Genomic DNA, 15,366 nt, shown 5'->3' with positions numbered 1-15,366 from the left:
TAAGATATGTGAACACAGTGAGGGTGTTCAAAGATGGAAGAAGTCATGCATATGTCCGTCTGAGAAACACAAAGTTATCTCTTCTCCCGACGTCATATTTAAACATCTTGAAGTCTTGTATTTGTACTCAGTGGGCTGAATAAGTGTGTTTTTGTGGAAACTCCCGCACTGCATTGACAGGTTACAAAAACATCCTCACAAACCATTTCAACTCTGTCTTAACTCATAGAGTGATAACCAGTTTGCCATGGTGGTCCTCCTGCAGCAGAGCAACAACCTCAGCTCCGTGTCGGATCCCGGTGCCGCCGCGCTGGGCCGGGCGGGTCACACCGTGGCGGCCGTAGTCCTGGGACTCATCCTGGTCCTGGGCTTCCTCGGTAACTTCCTCGTACTCATGGTGTTCTCGCGCTTCCCCGGGCTGGTGACTCCGGTGAACGTGCTACTGATCAACATCAGCGCAAGCGACATGCTCGTCTGCATCTTTGGGACTCCCCTCAGCTTCGCGGCCAGCGTGCGCGGAAGGTGGCTGACCGGGTCCTACGGGTGCCGATGGTACGGTTTCTCAAACGCGTTTTTCGGTGAGTTATTGAGGATATTTGAAACTTCGCGATGAAATTGAAACAAAATGAATGTGGCTTCAAAATACCAAAAGTACAAGTATACTCATTATGCAATATAGCCCATTTCAGAATAATGTAAGATATTATAATTATTGATGCATTATATACAACGCAGTTATTGTATGCATCACCTTAATGTTGCAGCTAGTAAAGGTGGAGCTAATTTTTAATATTATATATACTGCAGGGTTGCTTGTGAATTTACTCAATGAGGTCTTATTTTAATCTATAGCCCAATAATACACAATTATGTATTTGTTGATTATATTTTGTATTTGTAAACTGAATCTGCCAAGTGGCATTCAGATAAATGTAGTGGAGTGAAATATTTGTAAATGAAATTTAGTAGAGAAGAAGTAGACATCTAAAGTATCAGAAAATGGAAATACTCAAGTAGAGTAGAAGTATAGCTCAAAATTGTACCTAAGTAAAGTATGTAAATGTACAGTTACTTTAAAATATGAAAAAAGTAGTAAGAAAAACATCTGAATTTTCTTTTTCTTTTTAAAATAATTTTATGGAAATATAGTCTGCATATGAATTGTATGTGAAATGTCCATGAGAAAAAACTGAGAGCACTAATCATTCTGTAATAATAGACACTATACGTGTAATATTACTAGATTTTATTGTACTAATAATGACTAACTTGTTAGCAGCATTTTAATTACAGATAATAAAATACTTTAGGTAGTTTAATTTATAACAATGCATCTAATTTGATAGGTTATGTGTTTTGGATGTCAAATTGTAATCTGCAAAGTAAATTGTAACTGCAGCAGATACATGTAGTGGAGTATAAGTACACTTGGTCATTAATCAGGCTCACTTTGATATCTGTAGTCTACACTGAATAATGTGTCTCTCTCTCTGTCAGGTATAGTATCTCTGGTGTCTCTCTCGCTGCTGTCCTTGGAGCGGTATTCTGCGGTGCTAGGCAGAACCCACTTGGACTCGGACCCCTCTCAGTACCGCTGGGCCAAGCTCGCTGTAGCGGCCTCCTGGCTCTACTCGCTGGTCTGGACTCTGCCACCGCTGCTGGGCTGGAGCAGGTCCGTACTGCCACAATATTAACCCATCATTTCACTCATTAGATCAATCATTCTCCTATTCAGGCTGATGATGCTAAAACTATGAGGAACATCCTAGTTTAGTCACTTAATTAAAAGTGAATAAAGAAATTAGTGCCTTAAAGGAAAATAACTTAAGAGAGTCACACATTTTGGTCATCTGCAAATGTTCTGCCTAACTTCACAATGTGACTTTACTGAGTTAATATGTTATTTGTTTTACAGGTCAAATGATAATCAGTAATGTTCTTAAACAATGAGAAAGTAAAATGTTTATTTGAAGAATCTTATCTCAAGCCTGTCCCAAATGAAACAAATTGGCATTAGAATTAAGAGAGGGCTTTTCAAAAGTCTTGGTATTTAACTAAGTTTGACAACCAACCAACTGGATAATATTATAGTGCAGAGAATTTTAGACTTTGAAAAAATAGCATGTTGGGGAGGTGTCTGCCTTCCTTTACCAAGCCCCATCTAACAAATAAAAGTATTAACGTGAACAAAAGAATAAAATAAAATAAGTCCATTCCATGTTTTAGTTCCTAACAGAGAGATAATAAACATATCCTAACACAGAAATCAATAATGTCAAACAGGAAGCACATGAAATCAGAGCATATGTTGTGTGTTATGGAGCAGCTACGGGCCGGAGGGTCCCGGCACCATCTGCTCCGTTCAGTGGCACCAGCGCTCGACCGCAGCTCGCTCCTATATCAGCTGTTTGTTCATCTTCTGCCTGCTGCTGCCGCTGCTGCTCATGTTCTTCTGCTACGGGAGGATCCTGCTGGCTGTGCGAGCGGTGGCAAGACAGGTGAGCCCGCAGAGTGACCTTTGACCCCTCTATGATACCAGGTCCACCGGTGTTTGTGTAAGTGTTTTTTGTTTGTCCAGGTCACCCGGATCAATCGGTCATCAGCTGAGCAGAGGGAAGGCCGTGTCCTTCTAATGGTGGTCTCAATGGTGACAGGCTACCTATTGTGCTGGATGCCATACGGTGTTGTGGCGATGCTCGCCTCCTTTGGACAGCCCGGCGTGGTGCCGCCTGCTGTCAATTTAATCCCATCCCTGCTGGCAAAAACCAGCACCGTCCTCAACCCTGTTATTTATGTGCTGCTCAACAACCAGGTACCAACAATTCCCTGTAAATATCTGACACAAAGTCATCTGTTGTGCTCTAAATTCCATTTTAATCAACTCCAAACTAAACAAAACTAGAGGTGCAAAACATTTGTTAGGCATCACCAATTAAAATATATGTTCACACAATAAAAAAAAAAGTAACTTTATGACAAATCCTCAAATTCTATTGCACCAAAGCTGGTTTGCTAAACCATGGTGTATTATTTTGCAACACAGCAAAATCTCTCTTTAAATTTGTTTTTATAAGTTTAAATCCAATATAAATAAACACTGACACACCAGAATCTGAGTAATCCAGCACTTTATTACTGCGCTACATCGTTGGACTCACTAAAAAAAGGATCAAAATTGATACAGCAGAATCAGAGATATCATCTTCTTCCTTGTCAAAACCTGGCACCTACATTACTCACAATGCAATTGACTGCCAAGAGTTTTCTTGGACATTTGGGTGTGTTATGCTAATAATGGCAAAATGAGCTTTGAGCTGCCGGCCTTAAACATAGACGAGGAGCAGCTACAGATGTCTGGTAAGCTCACTTCTTTGTATCTCCATTTTTTTAATTTTCAAACTTCAGTTCCAACCGATGTGGACTCAAGTTATCAGATTTCACACTGATCCCTCTGGAGACCCAAATGACCATAGACAAGCTTTTTGATTATTATGATTAAGATGTGAGCATCGTTTTGAGACAGACTTGAAGAAAATGTGATCCTCTTCTATAAAGCATTCATAAATGTAGTTTTGTGATTGTTTTGTGAAAAATACTTTGCATCCACCAACATTTTATTTTCATTTGAATGAACTGTAAACACAAAATTTGTTTTAATTTAAACTAATCAGCAGCAAATGACAAATGTGTCCTTCAAGCATCATTTCAGCCACTGAAAGCTTTTGCAGCATCTTTCATAATTATCAAAAAAAGGTATATTTTTGGTTGACTTGCAACCTTCATAGGCTTAAATCTCACCGAGACTTATTGGCATACCTGTCATTATTTTTCATGGGTGTTGCTAGGCAGCTCTTATTCTGCTCACAAAGCTCTGATAGGTTGATAATTTCTCCAAACCGTGGAAACAGACGTCACTGGGCACAACGCCAGACCTATTTGCATTGCTGAAGATGTGGGCGGAGATTCAGAGGTCTGAAACCAGGCTAGAATTAATTAGTTTGCCTACTTTGCCTGGTTGGCAATCCAGCTTTGGTTTATATACTCTTTTCACATTGTATCCGTGCCTTAGCCGGCACATTTCACCAATAACTAACATCCTCTGTGATTACATCCCACCTCACATAGCGGAGGAGGAAACATTTCCTACCTTCTTGCCCGGACATCTGAATGTAACTTCTGAATCTACATCATATTCATTTTTCTGCCTCAACCTCCTCTGTTTGTGTGTCTCTCAGTTCTCCAGGTGTCTCCTGTACATGATCAGGTGCAGCTCAGAAGCCCCTCCCACCAGAGTTCACCATACACTGCCCAGCAGAAGGGGTGTGTGGCGTCACGCCCCCCACCCACCAACAGAGGAGCAAAACACAGTGCATGCCATGTTCACATCCAGAGACCAGCAGGTACAGCAGGCTGCTCTGTTGCTAGTGGCTCAATAAGCAACATAGAGGTCAATGGTCACTTTAGCTCAATGATCAATGAAAAAAGACATTATGTCACTTTTGTTTTCCCAATGTATTTGACCTATTTAAAGAATACCCATTCTATACCCATTTATAGAAAAAATGATAGATGCTGCAGGAATTATTTTAGTTCTAGAAATATGTTTGACCTGTTCTGTTGATAAATCTAGCAGTCCATGTAGCTCCATTTTGAATATTTGGAACTGTTTATCACAGCAGCAGTCAGGTGTATGTTGGCCCTAAATGACGGGGTATAGCTACACTGACTTACCTCTATCCATTGTTGAACTTTGCATCAACAAAGTTTGTAGCTCAATTTGTGGTCTATTATAGTTTAAACTATAATTAGATTTTAAATATTTTTATATATCACTAAGCAGCCCACTCTGTCTCACAAAAAAGGTGTCACATTTAAAGTCAAAACAAGTTTGACTACATGTAACTTTGGACATTATTTCTACTAAACCATTAAAACTGAAGTGTGACTGTTTATGTCAAACTGTATGTCAAAAAACATGTTGGAGGGCTGAGAGGCTTAGCTGTCTGTCAAATATACACACACAGCAGTATGATTGGTAGGTAACTGAATAATTAGGGAACATAATACATAGACCACATTAGATACATAAAGAGACATTTAGACTCTTTTTATTCATACAACAATAATATACAACAATAAAAAACCTCAATTCAGAATAAACAACTTTAGATTCCTGAATGAATGGTCAACACCAAAATAATTTATTAAGAAAATAAAAATACATCTTCAAAAATATACAGTCATTATGCTTCATGAACCCTGACTGAAATCTCAGTAAGTGAAAGATTAGTCTAAAGTCACAGTCACATTTGTGCTGAATCATACAACTTTACAGACATGTAGAAATACTTTCAGGTACGAGGGGAGAGGAACCATCATAGTGTTAGTGTAATACTGTCGGTTCACCTTGGGAGGAAATGTTGGAGAAACCTTCTCGAGCAGGTATTCCACATGAGATATAAAACCCAAACCACTTGATGAGTCTCTCTACCGTGTTCAGACACTAACACCGCACATTAGTCTTACAAACAATCCAAAAATACACATGGGACACTTTAAAAAAATTCCTGTGAGGTGTAATTACTGCTGAACTGGAAGTCTGTCTTTAAGGTGCATCAATATCGTGGAGCACTGAAGCCGAAATGTCCCCTTTCGTTCAACTGGGGTGTGGAGTCTCTGCTGATTTCAAATTCTGTGGAAAGAAAAGACAAAATGTTTTAGTATGACTGAAATTATAAAAGCTAAAAGAGAAAACAAAGAGGAATTACATCAAAACTGCCTCCTCCAATTGTGGTGCTTTGATAAATCTTGACAGCTCTAAAAGTTAAAAGTTGCAATATACGGGATTCAGAGCATTAATAGCAGCAAACAACAATTGTCTATGTAAAGACATAATGGAGTAATGGCTAACCTGAGCAGAGAATGAAGTTGCTTGTTCTGTGTGACGTAACCCAAGCTATCCTTGCTTTGTTGACATGGTCTGGCCGGCCACGCATGCTTTTAGTGCATGTTCACGCATGTGATTGTCGCCCACTGGCTAACTCACTGACAGCGGCGGCGCAGAAGTACCGCCCACCCATCGGTTAACCCTCAGGTAAACACTGTGTGCTCTGTCAGCACCTTTGCTGTAGTTTGCCCTGTTAGCGCTGTTAGCACTCTTAGCTGCGAGCAGCTGGCTCAGCCGTGTCCTTGTTGGCGATCTTGTCAATGTTAATATTAAAATATCTTTAGGGGCAATCAGTTTAAGTTGTTCTTGATTGTATGCACTCTGTAGCTTTATATTATATTATAATTCATAAATTATATAAATCATATTTAGAGGGACTGTGGCTTGTTACTAGTGTTGTCATTTTCGAAGGGGTCAACTTGCAAAACATTTGTCACAGTAAACTCTGGTGAACATAATCCTCTGGCAAAGGAAAAAATATTTGTGGGTGCTTGGGTACATAAACTCCAGGTGAAAATCGTTTAATCAATAATAATAATTAATCCAAAAACGATTTAGTCTATTCATTTTTAAGACATTAATCAAGATAAAATAGCTTACAATTGTGATGAACTTTAATCACAAGTCAGATTAAACAATTCATCATTTAAATACATTTTTTTCTGTGACATTTAAAAAAGAAAAAGAAAAAACAATGACCTGTGATTCTGCTCTTCCTCAGATCAGTTTTTTAACCTCACCTGTGAGTAGTTGAACAAAGACACTATGGTCTCCGCTCTCGTGTAGTCGGGCGGGTTGGCGTTGGGGTCGTAGCCCAGGCGAGCCAGCATGGGGGCGATTTCAGCCATGTCGCTTATCACGTCAGAGGGAATGTGACCGACCCACTTGGAGAGGGCGTCTGTGTTCACCGGCTTCATCACCTGGTCTGTGGAGCGTTCAACCCTGCACAAAAACACACGTTTAGTTCATGTGTTTACATTGAGGAGAAAATGTTCAAAAACTAATTCTGTTCCTTGTAATTAGCCACTGAAGAGTCTATGAAAATTAAGACAAATCAAACATTTTAACTGAAATCTAATACACATTGTTATACTGCTGTATTTTATTGTTATGTATGCATTTACTGTGTCTATGAAAGGCATGTTAATGAAAATCAGTTAAAAATTAAAAAACAACAGATCTTTGAATGAATTATTTCTTTGTAGTTTGACTTATGCATTTTAAATCTTCCATATCAACGTTTCCACTCTAAATAAGTAAATGTGTATGCATAACATGAATGCCACATTTTATGAGAATTTACATTTCTGAGGAGGTTATAAAACATTTGTGTGACTAATATTGCGCCAACCGTTGCATAACTAATCAAAAAAGGGTGCTAATTCTCTCCGAATGTGGACAGATTCCTTCAAATAGATGCCAGGTTTGGGTTTTTGCAGTTTGAAGCAGCCAAATTCCCCCCAAATCCCCTGAGCTTCTGCCCTGCAAATAGATGCTCTATTTGAATCACGACAAATAAGTGGAGCGACAAAAACTTAACTCTACTGATTGAGAGCTTTAACTTGACTTTGAAATGTTTGGCTGCTGAAGCGTCCTGGTAGATCAGTAGATTCAAATATATGACGCGTGTGATCAAATCTGCCTCTTGCTTTGTGCTGCATTTCAATTCAGTGGAGAAAAAAACAACATAATATCCTTAAATATAAAAGAAAAATTAAATATATCGATATGAAATAAAGGGATTTAGTGTTTTCCAATACAAGGATATATGTGGCATAGCGGAGATGGATTTGATGCAGCGTTTAGAGATGTTTTTGTTCTCAAAATTCATTTAAATTTATTATTTTTTTACGGGGGTTTGTCAAAAAATTCTCAGATGGGCAGCACTGGGGTTGATTTATGAATTTGAATGTTGTTTTTTTATGGATAGCAAGCAAATTATACATGATATAAAGTCACATGAAGGTACAACATAGACTAGTGGTGAAGCATTTAGTCCATTAATCCAGGGGTGGCCAACCAGTCAGAGACCAAGAGCCACATTTTTTACTGTTACCGCAAAGAGCCACATCATACACATGGGCACACATCCCCCATCCCTTCCTCACACACACACACACACACACACACACACACACACACACACACACACACACACACACACACACACACACACACACACACCTTTGCTCAGCCAGATTTATTGTAAATGTCACACACCAACATGATAATGACAGAAATTGACTCCTACAGTACTAAGACCACAGGCCAGTCATTTTCTCACACAGACAAACTCTCAGTTCAACCAAGTCCACAAACAAAAATATAATAATTTACAATAGTGTTTTTCTTTTACTATGCATGTTACTTAGTGGGACTTCTGGCATTCCTTGCCTTGAACAATCCTCTTCAAATCTGGCTTGTATTCCGTTGTTGCCACTCGAAGCAATTCTTTCACATGGGTGTTAGTCAGAACAGATCGATGCTTTGATTTCACGTGTTTCAGGGTAGAAAACACAGACTCGCAGACGTATGTTGACCCAAACATTGACAGTATCTTAAGCGCAGCCCGTTTGACATTGGGGTATTTTTCCATTGGCACACTTTTCCAGAACTCAATGGTCTCTTCCCTTAAAGCAGGTTTCAGTTGGTCCTCCTCACAAAGATCGATCATCTCCAACTCAGCCGCAGCCTCATCTGTGACTAGCGGGGCTTTCAAACAGTCCGTCTCAGCATTAAATGGGTCGACGAGGAACGTAATCTGTGGCCTTTTCAGTTGTAGATCACAGAACCGGGCCACAAAGCTTTCGTGTAGGTATTCAACCAGTGTTTCAACCGGCGCTGAAGATTTGAAGCTTTGAAATGCGCTAATGACGCCTGACATATAAGGCAGAATGGCTTGCCATTACGTTCAACAAAAAAATATAAACTCTCCCACTCTGTTAAAAACGTCCTGTGTTCGTCTTCATATTTTCGTTTTGCTGTGCATTTTTTTCCTGCCATTTTGAGAGCGAACTTGACACAAATGGTTTACTCAAATGATCTTGCTCCTACTGGGAAACTTTGAGGTATTTTCATCCCACGCACATGCGCGTTTGACGAAAATACCGTATTGAACTCAAGCAAAGCGAACACGCACATTAAAAAAACACAAATACAAACTTCGATATGAACGTAAGAGCCGCATGAAACCGGGCAAAGAGCCGCATGCGGCTCAGGAGCCGCGGGTTGGCCAGGCCTGCATTAATCAATTAGTGAAACCAAAAAAATAATCATCAACAATTCTGATGATCAATTAATCAATCAAAAGGCTTCTCAGTCTAGTTATCTTAGTCTACTATGATAGTCTCAAGGGTTTCAGATTGTTGGTTGGGCAAAACAACCTGTCGGTCTTGAAGAATATTTTCCCATCTTCTAACATGAAGACAAATCGATACTAAAAAGAATCGTTTGTTGCAGCTTTAGAAGAGACAGTTTCCTCAAAGACAAGCAGGTGTTTTGAGGATTTAGTTGTCAATAACTGAATTAACGTTAACGCCTGTAGTCTTAAAACACGTCTAAAACTCTGTGTTTTATTAACCAAACATTTTGACCCCTTAGAGTGGAAAGGGCGAGTAAAAATAGATTTTCCTCTTGATCGATCCATACAGTTTTAAATTACCTGTGTTGCATCTCTTTCTATATAAAATTGTGTCATTAACAAGCAGCACAGGTGTAAGCAAAAGCTGAGCAGTAGCTCAGGAACGTGTTGAGTTGACTGATAGACTGAGAGAGAGTCACATGTGAGAATCACAGCTGCCTTCTAGCAGCCTGTAAGACCTGCACTCCTGAAATACACCTCAAAGCCAGTAAGGTGGTAATTCACAGGAGGAATAATAAAGCCCAACGCACACACACACACACACACACACACACACACACACACACACACACACACACACACACACACACACACACACACACACACACACACACAGATGAAGATCTGTGTACATGCAACACTTACATTCACTTCAACATACATTTGAAAAAAAAAAAAAGATGTCTTGCCTTTCCAAAAAATCTGTAAAACCTCAGCACAGGAAACTGAAACCATCTGCATCGTCACTAGAGATGACTTGGTGAGTGTGCGCGCACACGTTTCACACACACGTTTCACACACACGTTTCACACACACTTACTTGGACAGAGACACGCCACCAGCCTTTCCAATCAGCTCTTCGTGGTGCAGCACTGATGGGTCCCACTGCAGCTCCAGGAAGTGAAGCAACTTCCTCATTTCCTCCTCTGTGTGGAGGACGAGCTGCTCGTAGCGGACGGGCAGACATCTGGACTCCCCGGCGGCCTGGCACTGGCTGAACATGGTCTCCACCGCGCTGCTCCACTTAGTCAGACAGTCCCTGTAGCTGGTCAGGTCAAAGCCAGAGATGGTCACCTGTGAATGGAGGCAGAGCGGTAAAATAAACGCAGGAGGCCTTTCACGACAGAGAGCGAAAACACAGAATGGAAAATGTCTCAATGTGGCAACAGTACAAACTTGTAAAGAGGAAGTATAAAAGAGAGGAAGTTTGCCTGCCCGTATCCCCGATAAGAGAAAGAAACCCAGCATACCTTGCGTGATATCATGGAGTGGACGGTTGCCCGTCCGTCTCGTAGCATGAGCACAAATTTGCCTTTCGGGAAGATGCGTGACAGATACGAGAGAGACTTCAAGGCGAACGGGTCCTTGTTGCAAAGGCGAGGAGCAGGCTCCCCGTGGCCGACTATCACCTGAAACACATCGAGTAAATATTTGTATATTAGGAATACCACCGCTGCTACATGCAAACCATTCCTTCTTAATACTCAGAATACCAAGATTTTACTGTACACATTGACACGCTAAATATAAATATATACTATGTAATTTACAATAACGGAGATGAGCACTTTTATCCTATTAAAGAGAAATAGGAATATTTTACCCCAAAAACAAACTCGTTATTACCCGAGAGTGCGATATTTACACAAATGCCCTTGTACAAAGCTATAATTTGGCATGTTAGGAAATTAGCGTTTATTAGCTTTCTTGCTGAGCGTTAGATGAGACGCTCCCTCATCTGTCCACTAAATATGAAGCTACAGTCAGAATGTAAAAACATAAATTTGTGCCTTGCTGAGAAATAATCTGGCTCGTAATCTCCCGTTTTAAACACTTATAAACAAGTTAATTACAGAGCGTTAGATAAGATAAGTGTCTGTGTGTAGCTTCATATTTAATGGACTGATATTAGAGGGGTATTGACATTTCAGCAAGAAAGCGACTTGAGCATATTTTGAAAAATGTTGAACGATTCCTTTAATAATCACTGTCAAGTTTATGTGTCTTCAGTTTCCATCATCTAATTCAGTAGTTGTTACCCAAAGTGCATCTTCTTTAGCAATTTTTTGTAAAATTTTCTATAAATGGCTACCGGCAGTTAAGCAAAAAATCAGGATGCATGTGGTTTAGCAGTAAAATGTTAACTGGTTTACAGATTAGTTGATGGAACGTATTTTCTATTTTATTATTCATTTCAGTCATTTTTTAAGCAAGAATGCCAAACATTTGCTGACTCCAGCTTCTCAAATGTGAGGATTTTTTTGTTTTTAAGTGATATTCGAAAGTAAATTAAATATTTTGGGGTTTTGGACTGTTGGTCAGACACACCTGTGACATGCTGTTTTACTATAGCCTAAATAATTCATCGATCAATCAATAAAACAACCACCAGAAAAATCAATAATGAAACTATCTACATGTAAATATTTGCAATAGCTTTTAATAACCCTGTGTATGCAAACACATCATCCTAAAGCTGAAACATTCTTTCGACACACGAACATGATGCAGAGGCACCGACCCGCTCACCTCTAACAGGAACGCTCGCACGGCCGAGTCCAACACCTGGTCAGTGACGCCGGCCTCGTCCAGTCGTATCCTCTCCTTCACCGAGCGGCTCCAGGTGGCCCGCATGGCCAGGAGGCGTGGAATCACCCGGGTCTCTTCCCCGCACCGAACGGCATTGTGGGCATCCAGCATGACGCGCATCAGCGTGGTGCCGCTCCTGGGGAAGCCTCCAATAAAGATGAGGGGCGTGTCTTCGGGGAAGTGTTCGTTCAGGGATGAGCTCTGATTGGCCGAGCCCATGTTGAGCTCCATCCACCGGTACCGATGGCTTTTTGGGGGGCAATCCATCCCGCTCATGCCCAGGTAGATCAGTGAGGCAGAGCAGAGGAGCATGCAGCCCAGCAGCAGGCTCGATCTGGTGTTCCTCATGGTTTCAGATTCAGGAGGACATAAAACTATTTTCAAAAGGCACCTGAGGAGGTGGGCTGGAATCAGAAGTCAATGCAGCTATACCTCTTAAATGCCAGCAAAGCTCAGTTGACGATTTAGCCGCGATGATGAGGATGACCGCGAGAAAAAAACAGCTGAGAGGATACTGAGGAAGGCTGGGAGGGTAGATTGTGTGCTCGGGGGAAACTCCTCACACCTCTGCAGCTCCTCAGCCCTGTTGTCCGAGAGCAGGCTTTAGGCCTGCTGCGCCACGCTGCCAGCCACGTCTCTTATCCATCGTTGCTACCTAAAACATGAGAAGAGCACTTCAAGACAAGAAACAGTTTACAAGTTCGTACTGCGGTATGGGATGACGTTTCTTTTCCAAGCACGATTTCACAACTTGTAACAAAAAAAATCCTCTTATTTTAAATTTCAAATAAATGAGTAAACTCCAAACGTTAGCCACTGCCCTGCACGAGTGAGTTATTCTAAGCCAGCAGGGTGTGGTGGTGGTGGTGGCTGCTGTTATTTTGCCAAGAACACTTGTACTCACTCGCAGAGAGGCTGAAACGCATCCAATTTTTGTTCTCAAAGCAGCTATTTTGCATCGTTCCTCGGCACTGACCGTTAAGCCATATCAAAGTTCACTGTGGCATGCAACGCAGACACACACTCTCAGGCAGTGTATCTGAATGCACTAATTACAGCTTCCTCATGTTTTCATTCTCACCGACAGTTTCTGCCACAATGTGTTTTAGATCATATTACTATTGACCAAGCGAGCCATCCTGCAACTTCCCCATTTCGCTTCTGCAATAGGCCTGCGAGCAGATTCAGCAACACAAGGCAGCATCTGATTCCTCTTATTGGCACACAACAAACTAAAACACACACGTGTGAACATTCAATAACTATAACTGATTTCACTGCAGTGTTTTGATTACTTTTAAAGCAACAGTGCAGCTTTGGAACTCAAACTCACTGCAGCTTTACTTCTTACAGAAGCTCTTGAGCAGATATGGAACACGTCTCCCTTTCTCGGAGGGATTTTGGTTTCTGTCTTGTTCAGATTGAACGTGCAAGGAGCCTAACATCTGGATGCCACGTGGGGAACTCTGCTGGGCTGAAGTCTGCCTGTAAAAAGTCAGTTTGATGATCACAGCAAAAAAAAAAAAAAACAGCTGGAAATGAGGACACCACTGCCTGGTTGGGATACTGAGGTGCTGCCTTAAACCGTGCTAAATCCAGCGGTATCCACAAGCTTTACATGTAATTCTAATGCATTTCCATGCAGAGATTAAGCCACTTGGAGTTTTGCAGAGAATTAGGCCAGTGGTTTAAGACGAGCCTTGGTGCTTTTTTTCTCTCAACAGATTTAAAAGGACCAGTTGACCCAGATTACAAAAAAAGAATATTTTCAAAGCTAACAATTATTTTCATTATGGAAGCAGAAATCTCAGAGACAGACATCTGGAACCCGGGCAAACAAAACCAAAACTACCTGATTGGGAAGACACGACTAGAGGTTTCTGCAAAGACTAGGAGAGGATAGCTCTGATAAATTGGGGAATTGACCTCGAAAAAGGCCAACGTGTTCGCTGACAAGCCAACAAACTCAGTCTATAATAAGCAGAAAGCAGTGATCTATGATTAGATTGAGCAGAAGGTTGTCAGGAGAGCCAAAGCCAGTGTCACCGCCTCTTCACAGGAGGGAACAGTACTTCCTGCCAAAAGGGAAAGTGGAACGCAAAAAACATCTCTGACTTTTAACCCTAGAGCCATTCCTCAGATGCCCCGCATTACATTTATGACTCTTAAGTTTTGTACATTTATTTCTCTTTTCTTTATTCTACCCTGCAATGGCCATTTCCCATCAGTAGCTAAATGTGAGAGTAATTAAATATATCCTTAAAAAGGTACATGTTCAATTCTGCTTCATCATCAAGAATTACTGCCCCTTCTTTTTTTTTGGGTGACATCTTTGACTAGCAGGTTGTCAAGAATCCTAAAGCCTCTTTCTTCCTCACAGGAGGGAGCAATGACACTGACTTCCTGTTGAAGGGAAAGTCTGAGAGGGAGAGCAACTTATACATGTTCCCTTCTCTGGTTAATGCATTGCTGTCAGGAGCATGTCCCTCCTTTTCATTTTCCTTATGTTTTGATGTGAAGCACTTTGAATTGCTTTGTTGTTGAAATGTGCTATACAAATAAACAAGCCTTGTTACCCTGAATGCCCTTTCATTGGATGCTTTTCTTCATATACTGCTCTAATTTATATATATATATATATATATATATATATATATATATATATATATATATATATATATATATATATATATAATTATTGCGCTCTTAATGTTGCAATGACAGCTCCCTCTCAGTGGCAACAAATATTTGAATATCCTAAAAAAGCTACCATATTCAACTGCAGCTGCTTCAACATGGAAAAAAAATACATTTGCAGCATTTTTACCGCGTTGAATAAAATATGCGGTGACCCAGGTGCATATCGGTGGCTGTATCATAAACAGGTCAAGCTACCACCGCAGTGTGTGCAGAAATAGGATTACTCAACGGCTGCAAATTTGAAGGCCCAGCATCCACCAAACATCTGGCCTGACTTGATGATGCGTCTTGTCTGCACAGAATGCACCCGAGGCGGGCAGCCACCAGGTGAACGACCTGCTATCAGTCCAAACACAGCGCGACCGACCAGCGGCCACCTACAGCTCAACCACAACACGCCACGAAACGCCTGTCAGTGTGTCGTTGTGACCATCTCCAGTTAGGCTCATTTAAGGGGTCCGTAGGTAGCCAATGCGCGTCGTAAATACAACAGAACCGTGAAAAATGGTGTTCACTCACCAGCGTCTGTGAAACTGACGAAATCCGGAGAAAAAAAACAACACGAACCTTGGTCCAAAAAAGGTGAAACCAGCAGCTCCTATATCCACATCGATGTCATCGCCCATGTGGAGGATCTATCTGTTGAGTGTTTTTAGAAGACACAGTGTTACACAACGCTGCTGGTTCACAATGTAACTTTGCTCCCTGAGAAGTCGAGCTGTATCTACCGCTGGGGGGGGGGGGGGGGGGGGGGGGGGGGGGCAAATC

General features: G+C 41.1%; 2 protein-coding genes across 4 annotated transcripts; one reads left to right on the top strand and one right to left on the bottom strand.

Annotated features, from left to right (window-relative positions):
• Positions 1–247: 247 nt before the first annotated feature.
• Positions 248–6,749, top strand: LOC137876504 (pinopsin-like). Its single transcript, XM_068716118.1, has 6 exons — positions 248–578; positions 1,498–1,672; positions 2,327–2,498; positions 2,579–2,812; positions 4,236–4,400; positions 6,669–6,749. Exons 1-6 carry the CDS (start codon positions 248–250, stop codon positions 6,699–6,701), a joined length of 1,110 nt encoding a protein of 369 aa, XP_068572219.1. The 3' UTR covers positions 6,702–6,749.
• LOC137876505 (protein-tyrosine sulfotransferase 1-like) lies at positions 5,179–15,321 on the bottom strand. Of its 3 annotated transcripts, none has more exons than XM_068716119.1 (6): positions 15,118–15,321; positions 11,839–12,553; positions 10,560–10,718; positions 10,130–10,383; positions 6,688–6,889; positions 5,179–5,692 (listed from the first exon to the last, which is right to left on the bottom strand). In XM_068716119.1, the coding sequence occupies exons 2-6, from the start codon at positions 12,244–12,246 to the stop codon at positions 5,657–5,659; spliced, it is 1,059 nt and encodes a 352-aa protein (XP_068572220.1). In that variant the 5' UTR covers positions 12,247–12,553; positions 15,118–15,321; the 3' UTR covers positions 5,179–5,656. The 3 variants fall into 3 exon arrangements, with proteins under 3 accessions (XP_068572220.1, XP_068572221.1, XP_068572222.1); XM_068716120.1 differs by having other exon boundaries at positions 15,166–15,321; XM_068716121.1 differs by lacking the exon at positions 15,118–15,321 and adding an exon at positions 12,803–13,502.
• Positions 15,322–15,366: the final 45 nt, after the last annotated feature.

This window comes from Cebidichthys violaceus, unplaced genomic scaffold (assembly GCF_023349555.1).
Source record: "Cebidichthys violaceus isolate CVI_PGR_0920_01 unplaced genomic scaffold, fCebVio1.0.p SCAF_20, whole genome shotgun sequence".
Taxonomy (NCBI): domain Eukaryota; kingdom Metazoa; phylum Chordata; class Actinopteri; order Perciformes; family Stichaeidae; genus Cebidichthys; species Cebidichthys violaceus.
This window is presented reverse-complemented; position numbering and strand designations above follow the sequence as displayed.